Source organism: Macrobrachium rosenbergii, chromosome 2 (genome assembly GCF_040412425.1).
Source record: "Macrobrachium rosenbergii isolate ZJJX-2024 chromosome 2, ASM4041242v1, whole genome shotgun sequence".
Lineage (NCBI taxonomy): Eukaryota > Metazoa > Arthropoda > Malacostraca > Decapoda > Palaemonidae > Macrobrachium > Macrobrachium rosenbergii.
This window is the reverse complement of record NC_089742.1, coordinates 71399340-71418738: the sequence shown is the minus strand read 5'-3', so window position 1 is coordinate 71418738 and position 19399 is coordinate 71399340. Positions and strand designations below refer to the sequence as shown.

General features: G+C 44.3%; 1 protein-coding gene across 3 annotated transcripts in view; it reads right to left on the bottom strand.

Annotated features, from left to right (window-relative positions):
• The window catches only part of TBC1d7 (TBC1 domain family member 7), a 41810-nt gene that overhangs the window by 5978 nt on the left and 16433 nt on the right, over nucleotides 1-19399 (bottom strand). For all 3 annotated transcript variants that reach the window (XM_067120667.1, XM_067120669.1, XM_067120668.1), the window contains exon 2: nucleotides 13344-13436. Coding sequence is in view for 1 of the 3 variants with exons in the window: in XM_067120669.1 (XP_066976770.1) it covers nucleotides 13344-13436 (93 nt within the window). In the remaining 2 variants the exon portion in view is untranslated. The remainder of the gene's footprint in view (nucleotides 1-13343; nucleotides 13437-19399) is intronic.

Below are 19399 nucleotides of genomic sequence, written 5' to 3'. Positions count from 1 at the left end.
AAAGTAAGTTGTATTTTCCCTAACTATACAAACCTGACATTCTTTACATTAGGAATGACTTTCAGCGTAGGCTGGAAACGGCCGTTAAACTCTTGAGCAAGGTGGTTAGGCAGTAACTACCGCCAGGTAGGCTGGAATACCCGTCTGCCCGGATGTAAACATTCCAGTTTGTCTTTCGGTCCAAGCTCAGATTGAGCAGTGGCATGAGGTGGGCATAATATGTAATGTAAAGGACCTCAGGTTTGTATAGTTATGAAAAATACAATTTACTTTCAAAAACTGTGATTTGTTCCGACACGATATACAAACCGTCGGTCCCTTACATTAGGAAGACTCACTGGTTGGAGGGAGGAATCTGAGTGAGTCTCCTAAACTGACTACAGTTCTGCACTCCTGGTCGAAAGAGCAAGGAGTACCCAAGCCTCTGACATATTGATTGGAGTGTAGAAACTGCAAGATCAAATGTCAGATACTGGACCTTTTTGCATGAGCGAGGAAATTGTCTCGTACGAAATAGGCTGGAAGAATCTTAAGAGTTGGAGGCAGTACGGAAAAGCTGAGATAGAGTTTCCCTTATTGCCAGACTTTCCTTCCTCCCCTCGCTAGAGGAAGGAGCAGAATTGCTTCTACGATTCTAGGAGAAAAATAGAATGGGTGCTTGATGTTAGTCTTACTGCATCAGCACCAGGTCTAGCATGTGTTGGTTCGGGTCCTATTCTCATCCCGAAGGAGGAGAAGTAGAAGGATGGGGAAGGAGGAGGAAGAGAGGCCAGCCACTCTCGGTATCCTTCTCACTTCCAGAACCAACACCTTCGGAGAGATGCTACTCATCCTCTTGAAGGAGCCAGGTAAGAAAACACAACCTGTTGAGCAGCCACCACAGGGCCAAGGAAAAAAGGTTCCAAGGGCCTGTGGGCAAGACCATAGGAAGACAAGAGTGTGGTCCACGAGACCATGTCCTAATTCCAGCCTGACAGAAACTTCTGGAATGTAAGGGATGGACCAAGCCTTCGGCTTCGTGAGCTCTCAGGTGGAAGGTACTGGTATTGTTGTTGTCAGCTGCTAAGTACCTCCTTCGATCGCTTCATGAAGTCAGGAGGAAGATGTGTCCTTAGACATTTCTTCCTTGGGAGAGAGAGTACTAGCGAAAATGTTGACGACATCCAGGTTAGGAGTGTCAAGCCTCTTCGGAAAGTACCACAGCTCCCTAAAGGACAAAGTAACAAATGATCTGGATCATTAATACAAAGTCCAAAGAGGAGGGGAACAAGGACGACTCGAACCCGACAATAGATGCTGAAGGATTCGGAGTCCACCTACGACATCTGAGAAGGAGTCGAGGTATTGATCCCCTTCACCTGTTCTTCCATCTTCTACGCCCAGGCCGGAGCAAGAAGAGAGATGGTCCTACAAGGGCACATCTCTATCCGACGACTCTCGTAAAGGCGTGTGCAGCATGGGACAGGAACCATAAATGAGAGTCACATGCCACCCAGGGAACAGTTCCCTGGGACATCAAGACCGAAGAAGCTTTTCATCTGTAGCTAAATCTTGACTGAGGAGGAGGCTACTTCAGATGGAAGACTATGTCGCAAGGGCCTACGTTCTTCACAAATGGAAGGGAAAGAAGCAACCCTCGGCAGAGAAGACGAGGAAGTCCAGACTTGAAGAGCGACTCTGACCCGAGAAGGAGTTCCGCAACGACACCCACCAGTGAAGACGGCTCCAGTCCCTGGGAGTGTTGCAGAGGACTTCAAGAGATATCCAGGAATAGCCGCTGCTGCTCAGTGAGAAAGCCTATGCTTGCAAGGGAAGCTGGAAGGTCTCCCAGTCCTGAACACACCAAGATGTACTGCCCAAAGAACTGCTTCTTGTGTAGCTGCTACAGGAGGTTGGGTAAAGCAGAACTCTTCTTGATGCCTCGGCTATCAGGTCGGGCGAGAGGTGAAGTCTTCCAACATTTGTCTGTAACTCGGGGTGAGCAATACTTGAGAACCCCTAGCGAAACAGACAAATACAGAGGGAAAAATGCAGCTATCAAGTTTCCCAGAAAGACAGTATGCCTCGCCGTACCGGCCCCTGGGTCTGGTATGAAGGAGTGAGAAAAAACTACCGACTTGTGCAGGGAGGCAACAGAAAGATGGTAGGGATTTCTCAGTCAAGCAATCTCTTCGTGAATCTTTGAGTGAGCAGCACATTCTGTCCCGATCACTCAAACCCGAGGCCAAGCTTGCCTGCCAATACATCCCCACCGGGGATATGCATCTGGCTAATTGAGATGTTGAGTGCGCTATAGAACACTCGAGTACCTGCAAATGTTGACAGATGAAACAGGAGGCAAAAACGATTCCCTCTTGTTTGTCGACAAATGCCACTACTGTGGTTTGTTGTTCAACGAACCACTGAGTGTCGCAAAACTCATCCTGAATTCTCGGAAGGCCAGAAGGCTGCCTTGAGTCTACGATGGTGATGAGAAGGTACTAATCGTCTCGGTCCCACACCTTCAAGAGAAAGTCTTACAGGTGTGCGCCTATTCCTCGATCGGTGAATCCATAAGTAGACACATGATGTGATGGGACTATGAAAGCATATTCGAAGGTTCCTTCAGTCAAGCATTAGCCTAACTCCTTCCTCATACTTCGAAGAGGAAAGAAGGATGGAGGAATGAAAGCAGGCTTCCATTCAGACTCCGCCATGGAGAAGCTTCTTCAAGATGACAGGATACAGAGACAATTAGCTCTAGCCAGGCTGGCATTTCCCGAATAGGGAGCACGGGAGAGGAAGCGGGATGAAAAGAATTACCGAGACCTAAGAGAAATAGATACTTCTCCTGAAGGAATCCATTCCCAGGTCTCGGCAGTGTTGCTGCCAGCTCCAGAGACTTGATAAGTATCATTTCATCCAGTAGGAGAACTTCTTCCCAGTCGATACTTCTTTCTCTCTTCCCTTCTTCCCTCCTCCCTTATGGGAAAGAGGATGGAAAGAGACACAGTTATGCACACTTTCCTAGAAGGGTAGGAGTGGGCTATGTTCCGCAATCTTCTATCGAAGCCTGGGACTTCTTAGGAGTTGAGGGGGGGCTGGCTTGAACTCAAGGTCGAGTCGATATGACTAAGACCCCAAGGTCTTGGCCATTGTCCAAAGGACAAGGCAGTGCCCTAGTACGAACCTTGATTACCGAGGTATCTGGCAAATTTCTGCAAGAGAAAGACAGAACCAAGCATGCTTTGTTCCTAAGAGTCGAGCTAACTCGGGACTTACAAAACCGGAGATCTGAAATTGGGACAAAGTCCTTCTTCTTAAGCACCAGAATTGCCCACAGAACTGCAGTTGGCCGAACCCTCCGAGGCAAGAATAATTCGTATTCTGTCAAGGCAAGGGAGAAGCTTGGTGTCTCGACCTGAATGAACTCCTTCTCTGAAGAAAAGAGTTCATCTGGTCGAGAACGCTCTTGGAAGCAAGGACCACGGCGGCCCCCGACACTCTCGGCCCCTCGGGAACTGCAAGGGTTGCAAGCAACCGAAGCAGCTGGCGGGCAGTATTGAGACACCTGGCGTCTCGGCACCCAGACACCTGGGTGTCTTGGCACTTTCTCTCGTCAGGAGAGCACTCATGATTCATGGAATTCGAGCTACCCATGAGACTCCCAAAGATCGGGAACGGCTGCTTTCAGTTTCCTAAGAGATCGAAAGAGCCAGGCACAGAACGAGTCTTAGACGCAGACTTCCAAGACTAGCAACAAGGGCGCGGCCTCTCAAGGCCGCGCTTTCGCGGCCCCCGAAACGCCAGACCCCACTGGAGAATGTGAATTGGTTCCCGCCCAAGGGCGGGAAGAGCCAACGAGAGAAACTTGTCTCCCTGAAGAGAGTCAGTCCCTTAGAAGTCCCGCAGAACTCCCGAAGGGAATCTCTTCCCTGCTTCTTCTGGTGTTCGAACTGACAGGATCGAGACACCAGGCTGGGAACAAGACTGAGCACCGACAAGCGCTTGGGGAGCACTTGTGGTGCTGGCAGGAAGAGCTGAGACACCTGGGTGCCTGGACCCTTTCTCTCGCACTGCTCCCGAACTGGGCCGAGGAAATACTCTCCAGACCAGATCGGGATACTTGATATTCCATAGAATCTCAAGCACTCGGAGCGGCTCACGAACGAGCACCCGAAGCAGCCCCCGTCTTAGAGGCAGAACCTCTAGGACTGGGAACGGGATCATAAACTGAGGTCTGCGCGGCCGCAGCTCCGGAAACACAAAACCCAGGGTATGTGAATTGGTTTCCTAACCTGAAGGTCGGGAAGAGCCACTGAGAGACCCACCGCCTCCTCGGAAGGAGGCAGTCCCTAGACGTCCAAGGGCATCAAGGGGAAGAAGCAGCCTTCAGCCGATGGAGGTCTGTCCAATTCCCGGGACCCACTTGGACCTCGGGAGAGGAAGGGAAGAGGCAGCAGAAGACGAAATCAAAGGTAAGATGAAGAAGACGGCGGCTACTTCCACAGGGTTACTTCCTTTACCTCCACTCCGACATCTTCTATAGGATAGTGGACACGAAACATGGTAATCTCCTGGCCAGCCAGGCAGGAACACAACGGAAGCAGCCCAGGACATGACCACCAGGAGAAGCAGCAGGCATGATCAGGACAGTTGATGCAAGAGCTACGGCAGCGGTTCAGAAGGCAGGAGCTACTGCAATGGCCAGGAACGTCACTTTCCACAGGGCGACTTCCTTCACCTTTATGCCCACATCTTCTATAGGATGGTAAGCATCGTAACATCCAGGGAAGCTGGCAGGAACACAACGGAAGCGGCCCCGGGCACAACAGCCAGGAGAAGCGGCAGGCATGATCAGGACAGCCAATGCAGGAACTATGGTAGTGGTTCGGAAGGCAGGAGCTACTGCAACAGCCAGGAATGTCACTTCCACAAGGCGACTTCCTACACCTTCACGCCAACATCTTCTACAGGATGGCAGACATTGTAACCTCCAAGGCAGCTGACAGGAACACAATGGAAGTGGCCCTGGGAATGACCACCAGGAGAAGCAGCAGGGACGATCAGGACAGCTGATGCAGGAGCTACAGAAGCAGTTCAGAAGGCAGGAGCTACTGCAATGGCCAGGAACGTCACATGAAAGTCACCAGCAGCGACAGGAACAATCAGGACAGCTGCGGCAGGAGACCAGGAAGAGCTGCCCAGAGACTGTCGTCGAGTTAACAGGAGCATAACACAGGGAATAGCAGGAGCAGATGGACAAACGATATCCCAGAGGCATTGCCACAGCATACATGAAGGCCAGCAATGACAGTGATCGATCCACATTGGCGGGAACAGAGTCGGAACGATCCCGATATGGAACTACGTCATCCAGCCAGGTATTGTGGTCAATCCCGAAGCAACACTAAATGAATGTTGGGACTCCTTCATGTGAGATATCCCCCGAGATATCCAGCCAACTACTGCTGTCTGCGATGCTCACTGTCAACCTGAAAGAAAAAGCAAAGATGATTAGAGAGGGAAACTCCTCTCGCTACGAGGGGAACTGCCCTACGAAGCGAGAGGAGGTACCCAAGAAAAGGTCGCCCAACTGCCCCCCCACAGTCTTTGCCTGGTAAGCGAGCGAAGAGGGGGAAGGAGAGAGATCTCTACTGAAGGAGAGATAAGGAAGAACCTACGGGAGGGAAAAGGACGGAGGGGAGGCCACCAAGGGCACTGTGGAAGTGAAACTTACAGACGACATCCGCAACCTCCCACCTGCCCCGCAACTCTCTAAGTGCAGATGGCGAAAACAACACTCAGCACAAGTAAGAAGGAAGTAGTCATGTCCTTGTACACGGAGGGCAGAAGCCCAAGAAGGGAAGTGAACTCTTACGTCCTGATCAACGTAGGGGAGCGAAGATATTACGTCCCAATCTAATATTTCCTATTGTACAGGGGAATGCCTTCAGTATCTAAATAAAGGGCTACTGGAAGAGAAGCATTACCACTTGGTTACGCTCCTTTAAATATGCCCTTGGCTGTCAAACCCAAGACACAGCGCAGGGGAATGACGGCTATGCAAGGTTATCACAAATCATGGGTTTGTATTAATAAATATCAAACACGCACAGTACATACAGAAAAAGACATTAAGATCCCACCGGGATAATAAGAGCTTAACAACAGTCAGGCGGAGAGATCCGAAACCACGTCTGCAATGCATGACGGCTGAAAGCAAACTGGAATGTTTACATCTGGGCAGGCAGGTATTCCCACCTACCTGGCAGTAGTTACTGCCTAACCACCTTGTTCAAGAGTTTAATGGCCATTTCCAGCCTACGCTGAAAGTAATTCCTAATGTAAAGGACCGACGGTTTGTATATCGTGTTGGAACAAAGGGTACTTAAGGAAAAAACATTGGAGGACCATAAAATCCTTTGTAAGGGAATCCAAGACAGAAGGCAGATTCTCTGGTCAAACCCAAAACTGTCTTGCAAGTAGCACTACCTATGCCCTTGTTAAAAGGGATAGATCTAATTTGTATAGTGTCCAAATGTATATATAATATGAATGGTATGATGGGGGGAGATAGGGACGGTGGGTATGTATACTGTTATTTGCATGTGTTTGTTTGTGTGTTATATGCTATATGTACATACAAAGGTGTGTTTCTAACTGCGGGGAAGGTTGTTTTCTCTCTCCTCTTTCATTGTGTTGCACATGATTACTGTATTTTATTACAGTACAGTATATCTTTTTTTCGTGCATGATTACTTCATTACACATTACACTACAGAACTGTGATATCCTTTAATAAAACAGAAAAAGCATAAACGTAAAACACACAAAACATAAAAAGGCTCTAATGAAGTCAAACACCTACCTCTCTCCACCCATCTAACCCCAGCCTGGGTATCTGGCAAATTTCTGCAAGAGAAAGACAGAACCAAGCATGCTTTGTTCCTAAGTCGAGCTAACTCGGGACTTACAAAACCGGAGATCTGAAATTGGGACAAAGTCCTTCTTCTTAAGCACCAGAATTGCCCACAGAACTGCAGTTGGCCGAACCCTCCGAGGCAAGAATAATTGTATATTTGGTGTCTCGACCTGAATGAACTCCTTCTCTGAAGAAAAGAGTTCATCTGGTCATGGAAGCAAGGACCACGGCGGCCCCCGACACTCGGCCCCTCGGGAACTGCAAGGGTTGCAAGCAACCGAAGCAGCTGGCGGGCAGTATTGAGACACCTGGCGTCGGCACCAGACACCTGGGTGTCTTGGCACTTTCTCGTCAGGAGAGCACTCATGATTCATGGAATTCGAGCTACCCATGAGACTCCCAAAGATCGGGAACGGCTGCTTTCAGTTTCCTAAGAGATCAGAAAAAGAGCCAGGCACAGAACGAGTCTTAGACGCAGACTTCCAAGACTAGCAACAGGGCGCGGCCCTTGCCTAAAACGCCAGACCCCACTGGAGAATGCGGTGGTTCTCGCCAAGGGCGGAAGAGCCAACGAGAGAAACTTGTCTCCCTGAAGAGAGTCAGTCCCTTAGAAGTCCCGCAGAACTCCCGAAGGGAATCTCTTCCCTGCTTCTTCTGGTGTTCGAACTGACAGGATCGAGACACCAGGCTGGGAACAAGACTGAGCACCGACAAGCGCTTGGGGAGCACTTGTGGTGCTGGCAGGAAGAGCTGAGACACCTGGGTGCCTGGACCCTTTCTCTCGCACTGCTCCCGAACTGGGCCGAGGAAATACTCCCAGACCAGATCGGGATACTTGATATTCCATAGAATCTCAAGCACTCGGAGCGGCTCACGAACGAGCACCCGAAGCAGCCCCCGTCTCCTGGTGGTCATGTCCTGGGCTGCTTCCGTTGTGTTCCTGCCTGGCTGGCCAGGAGATTACCATGTTTCGTGTCCACTATCCTCTCTCCACCCAGCCAACCCCCAGCCTGGGAAACTCCTTCCCCAGTCACCCTTCCCTAAAAACCCCTTCTCTGCATGTTTATTCCTGTGAACACCATTACTACTGCTCCCCTCCCATTATGCCCAGCCATCTGACCACCCCCTGACCCAGGAAACACTTTTCCAGCCCTCCAAACACCACCCCAAAACCCATCTCAGCCTGTTTATGAGCATAAGAAGTTTTACCAACATTTACTTAGACCCACGTAACTTTGCCAATCATCGAAGAGCAGCTTTTTCAATTTTTTAAAAATTATATCACTAGTCCCTGGGGTCTGGTCATGTCCGGATGATGTTGAACTCTGGATAAGGTGAAATTGGATAATCAAGGGATTACTGTAATAACACTGTCCATACCCTTGCTTATCCATATTTCAAGTAAACACACAAACACATCAACACAAAGAAAACACAAAATGAAACAATCCCACCGGGAAAGGAAGCGATGTTCAACAAAGTAAACAAGGCAAAAACAATGGCAAGCAGGGCAGAGGAGAGCGCAGCACAACCACACTATAGCTCGGCCAAAGCTATAGCGACGATCTACCAACTGGGCAGGTGGGACTCCCACTCGGTTGTGCGATATTTAACTACCACACCACCTTGTTAAAAGTTTAACGGCCAGTTTTCAGCTGCACTGAAGGTAATTCCTCTAATAAAGACCAAGGGTTTGTATATTACACAGGAACAAAAAGTTGGATTAAGAAGGCAATCCAAAGGGGAAACCAAAACTGTTGCCATCTTTTGAGTAGGAGGGACCTTAGATGGAAAATAGAAGCACAATTCAGGCATATAAGGAGATAGGGGCCAATATGCCATTTTTTAAAAAATATAAAAAGGCCATAGAAAATGAGAAACAAAGGGTTAAAGTTAAAAGTTTGTAGCAGGAAAACCATTAAAGATATTAAGATGAAACTTGTGGCAAGTTATAGATTATGATGTTGGAATTTTTACAGACCCCCAAAATTTGTTTGGGAATTGTTTGCGCGCACACAAGCGTGCATCAAAGCAGACAATAAAATAAAATCATTAAATAATTAATACTTTTTGGGTTGTAAATGACAATAAAGATTTTTTGCTATAAAATCATTTCACCATAACCCCTCGCATCCCTCAGAACACACCATTGCATTATTGGCGCGCATGCGCGTGTAAAAACACACGCAAAATAGTACAATAAAAACGAATATTTTTCTATATTGTAATTTAGAAATAAAGACTTTTTTGGTGGATAGTTGTTTCATTCCAACCCCAACTACCCCCAAAGTCCTAAAATTGTATTCCAGATTTGCAAGCGCGTGTCAAAACATACGCACAATAGCAAAGAGGAAGGAATTTACGAGAAAAAAAAGATAATAAAATTAAAGGCATTTTTTCTTGTTACATTGTTTCATTTTAATCCCTCAACCTTCAGAAGTCCCTAATATGTACTGCAGGTGCACAAGCTCTCGTAAAATCATACGCAAAATAGCAAAATGGAAGCAATTTACAGTTTTAAGTAAAAAAAAAAAAATAATAAAATAAAATAACAATAAAGGTATTTTTTTATTGTTACGTTGTTTCATTTTAATAACCTAACCCTAAGAATTCCCTAATTTGCCTTAAGGGAGCACAGGCAAACAGCATTTTCATAATATGCAACATTAAACAGTACAATGAAAAAAACATTGTTATAAAATTAAATGTACAATAAGAATATTTTGTAACACATTGATCACCACAAAATAATATTGGAATAAGATAATAATAAAATTGCATGCATGCAAGCAAACACAAAAACAACAAACACAATCTTACCCTAAAGCAATGATTAAGCATTAGAAAAAAAAATAAGACTGTAAATTGAATGAACAAGGACAAAAACATTAATGCAATGGCAATAAAACAAAATAATTAATGATAACACTCACCCTCCCGAAGATCTTGCATCTGCTCCAAACGCCAACCCCCCTCCCTCCCCCCACTGATTTGACTTAGTAGTCAAAAAGAATCTCCTGCACCTCATCATCGTCATCCTCTGCAAATTCATCTTGCTCACGACGACTGGGACGCCCTGTTTAGGTGCAGGCTCAGGAGGGGGGGCGGGGAGGGTACTCTGTGCAGCAATAATTTGCCGGAAATACTCTTGCTTTACAGGAGCTATGTACAGGCAAAGGGTTTCAAGGTCCTCCAACTTGTCACTGGCAATATGAATGGGGCCATTTTATATTGGTTGCAAGGCAACTTCCACAAGGTTGAAGGCTTTTGCACTGAATTTCGCTTTCCCTCTCATCATGCGAATATTATAAAGAGGGGCATCTTCACTATACGACCCCTTTATTTTAAAGCTTTCCTTGTAGCCACAATCATAAACTACGACCCCTGAATCCCTTAAAATTCATTTCCTTGGCCTTACGTGTTTTTACAACATAGGACTTCCTTAATATCAATGAGTTCATTGATATTAAGGAAGTCCTTTTGTTCAAGCTCCTTGGCTTTAAAGCCTCTCCTGACAGCATTCTTTATCAGGCGAATGTAGTCTTGTTTTGTTTCAATGTTTGCATGCTTTCTAAGTGCACGTTCAATATTCCCAAAATTGCAATCGCAAGGCATGTACGAATGTCCCAGAACTAAGAAGTAATGCTCAATGGTGAAGAAACACTTCTCATGAATCAACCTGAGTAATGAGAGTGTCACATTCAAGTTTTTATTTTGTCCAGAACTACTGTATCATCTGTGAAAATAACTAGTTTTGTCTATTTCTCTGGGTCATGATTATCCTTAATCCAGTCAATAGAGCCCCTCTTTGCTGTTGCTTTGTCCCAGATGTACATAGTTGCATCCCAATTCTTTATGTTAAAGAAGCCCAAATTGTATGTGCACAATCTACGGCTGTAGTATGCCACATTTTACCTTTCACCGAGTTGAGTCGCATAAATCCCTTTCTAATTAACCGCACAAGCCAATTTTGGCCATAATCTTTCAGATGAAAAAAACATTGGTTTTCAACCTAGAATAGCTCTTATAGATAATGGTGCAGGGGCTTATAAGTCATACCATTGGAAAGAGCATGACTAGAGCAACGTTTTATGTTTTTTTATTTTTCTGGCATATACGCCCCTTTCTCCTTAGACGCCTGAATTGTTCTCTCTTGAAAACCGTGTTAGTGAAAGAAAAAGAACAATCACCAGTCGAGTCCAAAATAGCCTTGTCCAGGCGAGTCAAAAATTCTAGTGACTCCTCTCATGCATTGATACCTGCTGGCACCAGATATTCCTTAAGATGGCACAGAGCAGTGGCGACTGTACTGCGCAAAAACTCAGCAAAAGACAAGACTTCGATAATTCTAAACAAAGACTAGGACAAAGTCTCTGCCGATGCATTAGACCAAAGCACCTTGCTAGTCTCAAGAGCATGTCTCTTCACAGGATGAAGACAAGCAAGAAATCAGAATTGTCAACCGAAGACGGTTTAAGCACCGGTAACGTGCCTGTATCATAAGAGGTGGCTCTCCACGACTTCAAAAAACAAGGTAACGTGCCTGTATCATAAGAGGTGGCTCTCCACGACTTCAAAAAACAAGAAGACTAGAGCTGGCAGACTTAAAGGAAGCTTTGTGTGCTACAATACAAGATACCTCATTAAAACGTGCTCTAACTGAAGGAGAAAGCTTGAGCTACTTGAAAGACTTATCAAGCAACGAAATACTAAAAGATAACAGAGACTAGTCTCAACAGAACTTCTTTTCTCTACTAAATGAGGATAAACTGAAGCACAATGCTCCAACAAACATAAAAAAACCAAGAGACTCCTCGATTCGACCTCCTCTTCCACCAGTGGTGGAGTCGGGGCAAAAGCAGCCAACTCCTTATAACAAATCTCTGACTCGCTGGAAGAGGATACTGTACGAAAAGCAGTCTGCAGCTGCTCACCTCAGATAATAGAAGTCGGCTAAGCTAAAGACGAAGTGCTACCAGGCATCAAAGAAACCATGAAATTTTGGGGAGAGGGAGGAAGAGAAGTGACAATAACACCTAACTCGCCCACCTCATCCAAATGCATCTCAACCGACTCAAAAGCATTCCCAGATGACACATCCTTAGAAAGTAAAGCAGCTACAAATAGCATCTAGCCTGGAAACATCATTAGAATCTGCAACCATAGTAGGAATGGAAAGAGAAACATTAACAGAATCAGAAGGAAGTGACTCTTCAATAACCGAAGAAACAGCACGTAAAGAACGAACAGGTGCATTTCAAGGAGAAACAGGAATAGCAGACAAGGTTTTAGAATGGAAAGTAGACATAGATGAGATTGGTTTATCAATCGCCTCAGTTAACATAACAGAGTTAGAACAACTCACTACAGACGTATTATTATTAACAACAACGTCTATACCTAAAAAATTATTCCTATCAGTGATAAACTCATTACAGTACATACTAGATGCCAATGACAGAGAATTCAAAATATGGTGTGAAGATTTACATTTACCAAAAAATGAGAGGCAGATGATGGAGGGCACAGAACCCCATCACCCTGAGAACCAACCCAGTTCTCTAACAGCGGACTCTTCCAACTGTCGTTGGGCAGTTTTACGCTTGGGCTACATATGGGTGAGGGCACCAACACCTGGCCTCTTACAGGGAACTCAAAAATGATTGCACACTATGGCGGGACCTGGCACATACATTCTGTCATACCTTTAATTGATTCTAAAATAATGTTTACATCCTGCTCTAGCTTCTTGATATGCTTTCCCTGAACTGAAAGGGGAGCAGAAGGCAGAGCTAAAGGAAGTATCAATACTAAATAAAGCATTGGTCCAGGAGAGAAAAAAGTCATAGACTGAATAGCGATATCTACAGACAAAGGACTTGGAGAGAGAAATGACAGGTTTAGGACCTGAACTACAATAACTATTTGCTTCCACAATCTATCTGCTTCCCTTCTCGTCCTATATCTGATGAACCGAAGCATCAAGTCCTTAGACCAACTCCTACATTCCTCGAATCTAATTTCTAGATCACACTCTATACCCAATGCACTCAGCACAAACAGTATGTCTATCCACCTCAAAATTCAACATTCTGGTTATACAGTAATCATTCTTACAGAACCTGATGTTCTTAGTTTTGCTTCCAGTGGAAGACATCCTAGGAAGATTAAAATAGTACAATACCATGACAGGAGCAAACAGCCAAAAATCATGAAATACCAACAAGCACCTATACAGTACACAATGGCAGCAAGGAGAATTCTGACAAGAGCTAAAACATTCAAAACACACCTGGTGGAGAACAGGTGAACTAGACAGTCTCCCGGATCAACCAAATGATCTTTGTTTGAATGCCGACTTGCCTATTGGCACGGAGATGGAAGCTATCTTTAACAGTAGGCAAGATTCATCCCAAATAAAAAATTCTTATATACTAACAATGGAACCTTTTCCTTCCTCAGCAGCCAAGGTACTGTATTCTTGATCGATCTTGTACGAAAGTGCTGTCAGTTCACTTTCTGCCTTGCTGAACTGTAAAAAAAAGAATAAAAAATTAAGGATACAATTACAAAGCTTATTGTAGTATGTGAACCTCCAATAGCTGACAAGTGCATTTTGCAATACTACTTCTAAATGTTTTGTACTTTAAGGCAGAAAAATATTTCACAATAAAGAACTTCTGATTACTTTAAATAAAAAGCAAGTGTAAAACACATTAAACATTATATTTGTAAATTCCCAGAGCTTTACACTTGAAAATTTTACAATGAGGCATGGGGATATTCTTTGGAAAGCAGTTTTTTTATGCCTATCATACTCTCTTTCTGGAAAAAAAATCAATATTTTCAAGAATATCAAATGTCATTTAATCAAGCAAAATAACCAAAAGGATACAGAATTAGGGTTTAGTATGCCTGGAAGCAAATACTGAATGACAAAAATCATAAGAGAAAGCAAAATACCTCCTTATAGTATTGGTATCTAATATCATGCCTTTTCTCTCATGTGAAAAAATGGATTGTAAATCATATTTTGCAGAAGCGAAAAGGCAAGCCTAATACAGTATTATCCCATAGCATTATTAAAAACAAAGCAATCTTTTAACAAAATTAAACCTTTCATCCATGAAAACAAAACACCACTGGAAGCACACTGTTTTTCATCACAAAAATTATGCAATTGTCATCAATAACCCTCAACAAATTAACTGCCTTAAGCCCATGGCCATGCAAGGCCAACTGCATCATGAACAGGTGCAACGTGTGTGCGCTGGAGAGAATCTTGTTAAGTGGAGATACAGTATGCATTATAAAGTAGAAGACTGAAGATAAGTTGAACAAAGACTGAATGAGTGATGAATAGAATTGACGAAGACCAGCAAGCCAGGTTAAGCTGGCAGAAGTGAACAACTAGAGTGTGTTTAAGTCTATGGGCTAAATAATAAATGCAGAGTTATATGGATAAAGAGCTCAAACACTGAGTTCAAGAAAACGGAAAAAAGTAAGTTAGATGTGGCAGAAATGAGGATGCTCAGATGGACGAGTGATGAGAAGAAAAAGGATAGAAATGAGTACATCTGGGAATTGGTAAAACTCACTTAAGTGTCAAAGAAGGCCAAAGAGTCTAGACTGATATGGTTTAGGCACCTGATGAGAAGGGGATATGATGTGTGACATTTTTCAGGAGATTGTGGAAAAGGGGGAGCTAAGGAAATGCAGGAGACAAAGGCCAACGAAAAGTTGTAAGGACTGCATTTGAGAGGATGAGACACATAAATAGATGAAAGAAAGACAAAAGATAAAAACACCTCGAAAAGGCTCATTAAAATAGATAACCCTAAGGGTAAATAAGAAAAGTTCTTCATAAAACTTTACATGTTTCTTGCAATAAAAGCTGCATAGTGAAAGCACTGGTACCTCAACTTAACAGGCCTCAACTTACCGGATTTTGTCAAAAATTTTGTGCATCTGGGTTTCTGGTTTTACAAGTCAAGTCTTATTTTTCCCTTTGTGTTAAAGGTCCTACTACAGTGTACAATATAGTTACTTGATGTTATGTACCTGCTGTGCACTGGTAAACTTGTGCTTAAAAAGCAATTATTCAAAACTTAAAAGCTGTCAATCTCTGTTCATCTGGCTATCACATACTTAAATATTCTGAGATGTTTGCCTAAAGTGTAATTATATGCATATAGAGCACATCATTTACTGTACTGTACTTCAGAATATGCAATCACAGCAATCACAACACTGCAAATCACTGTTAATCAAATGTATAAAATTTCCTTGCATGAATTTTACTTAAGTGATTTATTTCCTTGAGTAAGCACATGCTCTGAAATTCTAAGACCTGTGGTTACAATGAGTATGTGTACTACAGAATAGGAAATCACTGTTAAAAAATGACATTTTTATAATAAAATGAGGTTTTATACATACTTACCAAGTAATTACATAGCTATAGTGTCTACTTTAAACGGCAGCTTAAGAATTGAAAATTCACGGCAGCACTCTTTTGTTTTGTTGCAGATAAGTAACACGCCCACTTTCAGGGAAGAATAGGTACAACATAGCTGAAGAGCTCAGTTTGTTTATGCCCTATGTTCATGTGCAGGGAGGAGGGATGGGCCCTATTCATGTAATTTCTTGGTAAGTATATATAACACCTATTTTATTATAAAAATGTAATTTTTATCTATAAAACTTAAAAAGTAATTACGTACATAGCTGAATCCCACATTGATAGGAGGTGGAAGAATGGACATGTGCTACTCAAAAAATATTATAAAGGAATGCTTGTTGTAACCTTACCTGGGGAGAAAGCAAGAGCAGGAAGATACTGACTCTTGGTCGTTGCCCATCCAGTAGGGACATGACCAGTAGTGTCAGGACTGCCTCTACTTCAGTGGAAGCATTGTGGTCAGGGAGTGCTTCTATGACTCAACAAAGCTTAAACAAAACAATTGCCCTTGCCCTGGGCGAAAAATAGACGACCAGAAAACTATATTACCTGTACACCATTTAAAAAACATATACAGTATTACCCATCCATTAAAAACGAAGATCTGAGGGTACTCCAGTACTAAGTACCCCCAGCTTCCCAAAACTTCAACAACCTTAATCAAGGCTAGGAGACAGAGAAAAAGGAGGATCACTCCTACCCCTCATTCCCTAGTGCCACACCACGTACTATGGTCCTTGAACACAGTTTCAACGTCATGCAGATAATAGTTGGTGAAGACCAAGAGACACTTCCAATAAGTCCATTGGATTATGGTAGCTAGAGGGATTGCATTAAAAATCCAACAAAGTGCTACTGTCCATACCTCATGTGCTTTTACCTTTAATGACTGTAAATTATTCTCCTGAATTCCCAAGTGAGATTACAATAATGTCTCAAAAAGAAAGAGATAGCATTCTTGGAGAGAGGACGTAAAGGGTTCTTGACAGGATGCCAGAGGTTGCGAGAATCCCCTCTGATATTCTTGGGTCTCTCAAAGTAAAATCTTAATGCTCTCACTGGGCATGATACGCTCTCGTTCCAACGGTCCTACCAGTTCTGCAAGACCCTGGACAGAAAGAGAATGATGCCAAGGGTTAGACAGGTACTCATTTTTGGCTAAGAAGTCTAAAACAGATGAGCAAATAGCTGTCTCTTGCAAAAAAAACTTGTTTGTCAAGGGCTTGCAACTCACTGACTCTCTTCGCTGTGGCTAAAGCGATTAAGAAAAGTGTCTTTCTAGACAGATCCCTAAAGGAGGACATCGGCATAGGTTCAAAAGGAGGGCCTGACAACCAAAGTAGGACTATGTCTAGGTTCCAAGACACTGGCTGCTGAGACTTCCGTTTCCTGGTGTCAAAAGACTTGAATAAGTCTGAAATGTCTGGTTCTGAGGAAATGTTCACACCTCTATGCTTGAATACCGAGTTCAGCATAGATCTGTAACCCTTTATCACAGACGTTGAAAGGCCTCTTGAAGATCTTAGGTAAAGTAAAAATTCAGCTAATGGGGCTATAGAGGTAGAAGAAGAGATGTTACATTCTTTACACCATCTCCTAAAAACTGCCCACTTAGCTTGGTGGAGCCTTGAAGAAGAGTCACATCTATATTTTGCGATAGCATTCACAATTTCTCTTGAAAATCCTTTCGCTCTATCATGCTTCCTGACAGTTTAAAGCCTGTTAGAGCGAGAGTGGACAAACTGTTTATAATGCTGAAGTGAAGTTGTCCGAGATGATCTTTTCTCTGTGGGAGGAGCCGCGGAAAGTCCGACAGAAGTTCCATATCTGGAAACCACTCCTTTTGAGGCCAAAAAGGAGCTACTAGGAACATCGATGTGTGATGAGAAGTCTTGAATTTGTTGATCATATCTCTTACTAGACTGAACTGAGGGAAGGCATACATTTCCAGGTGTGATCAAACCTGAAGTATTGCATCCGTTGCCCAAGCCTGAGGGTCTGGCACCGGAGAGCAATACAGGGGGAGGCAATGGTTCCTGGACGCTGCAAATAAGTCTATCCACAGTGTTCCCCAATGTTTCTCCAGGTCGGTGCACACCTGTGGATTCAGCGATCAATTCATCCGCCAATACGTTTAACTTGCTCTAAACATAGCGAGTGAGAATCTCTGTACTGCTGATGTGCGCCCAAAGAAAGAGATCCCTGGCTAACTCGCAGTGACAGAGAGTGAGTGCCCCTTGGTTTCGAATATAAGCCAGAGCCGTCGTGTTGTCAGAATGAACCGCAATCACAGAGTCTCGAGTTACTGCAGCAAAATGTTGAAGCACCAGGTGAATCGCCTTCAACTCCGGATTTATCTGCAGTTTCCCCTCTTGATGGGACCACTTCCCTGACACTTCCAATCATTTAGTGTCACTCCCCAACCTAGGTTTGATGTGTCGGAGAATGAGAGGTTCGGTTTCGGGTTCAGATAAGATAGGACTTCTCTGAGTGGAACCTTCCTTCTACGAGCCACCACTGAAGATCTTTTATTTCCTGTGTGATGGGAAACACAAAGGAATCTGGAAGAATCTTTTAGTTCCAACTGGCCTTCAGAAAGAACCGCAAAGGCCTCTCATGCAGTATCACCAAAGGAACGAACATCTCTATGGAGGAGAGAGTCCCTAGCAGGCTCATCCAGTTGTTGGCAAAGCAGGTCTGAAGACTCAGAAAATTTTCTAACGGACTTTTTAGGTGAATGATAGTACTCTCTTCTCTGACAGAAAAACCTAAAAAGCCCGAGAGCCAATCTTAATCCCCAAATAGGCTATTGTCTAAGAATGGACTAGTTGGGACTTTTCCTGGTTGATTAAAATGCCCACTTCCGGGCTAACTGAAGGGTTTTGAGGTCTTCCGTGCACTTCTTTTGGGATGATGATCATAGGAGCCAGTCATCCAGATATAGACAAACTTTCACACCCATTAGTCCTGGTGAAGACTTGAGGGCTGTTGACAATCTGAAGCATAGAGCCCTAAATTGGAAAACTTTGTCCTGAAAGATGAATCTCAGGAATTTTCTGGAATCCCGGCGTATTGGAGTATGAAAGTAAGCATCTCTCATGTCTATCGAGACCATCCAATCTTCTTGGGAAATTGCAGCGAGAACTGAGCTGTTTGTCTGCATCCTGAACTTCGTGGTTTGGACGAAGCTGTTCAGACCGCTTACATCCAGGACCAGCCTCCAACCCCCGGAGGTTTTGGGGACTACAAAGAGGCGGTTGCAAAACCCCTCCAATGACAAGTCTTCTACCTCCTCTACAGCTCTCTTGTAGAGAAGAACTGTGACTTCCTTTGAGAGAGGACCGAAAACCTCTCGGAGCCTACCAAGTTCGCCTTGAAGGCGAAGGGCACAGGCGACAAAGGTGGACTCTCTTTGAAGGGAATCGCATATCCTTCCTTGAGTACCCGTAGTACCCATGGTTCTATCGATCTGGCCTCCCACTGTCTCCAGAAGTGTGGGAGTCTGGTGCCCACAGGTAGACGGAGGACAGAAGTCTCACTTGCTAGAGACTGGTCTAGAAGAGGACTTCTTGCTGATGGGGTGAACTGATCTGGGATTCGTGAGTGGGCGCGAAGAAGCTCTTCCTCTGTTACCTTAGAAGGGCCGTGGCTGGAGAGGAGAGAAAGGCTGGGGATTAAATGAAACTGCAGGTGTTTGGTTAGATTTCATTGTTTGCTTGGACGACTGCGGAAGCAAGTTGTAAGTAACCTTTTGGAATTCTATAGCTACCCCCTCTAATGTCGTTCAAGGAAAAAGGCTGGTACTGTTCAGAGGAGTGAAAAGAAGAGTAGATCTCTAGGATGGTGTCACTCCTTTAGTGGTGAAAGAACACCACATGTCTTTCCTTCAGCATACATGACAAAAAATGAGCAGCTAACTCCTGTGGCCCATCTCAAATCGCCTTGTCCACACACGACAGGACTCCAAGCCAGTCTGCTGCAAAGTTGTCTTGGAGGGTTGGAGGGATGAACAATCCTCAATTTTCTTGGTTAAT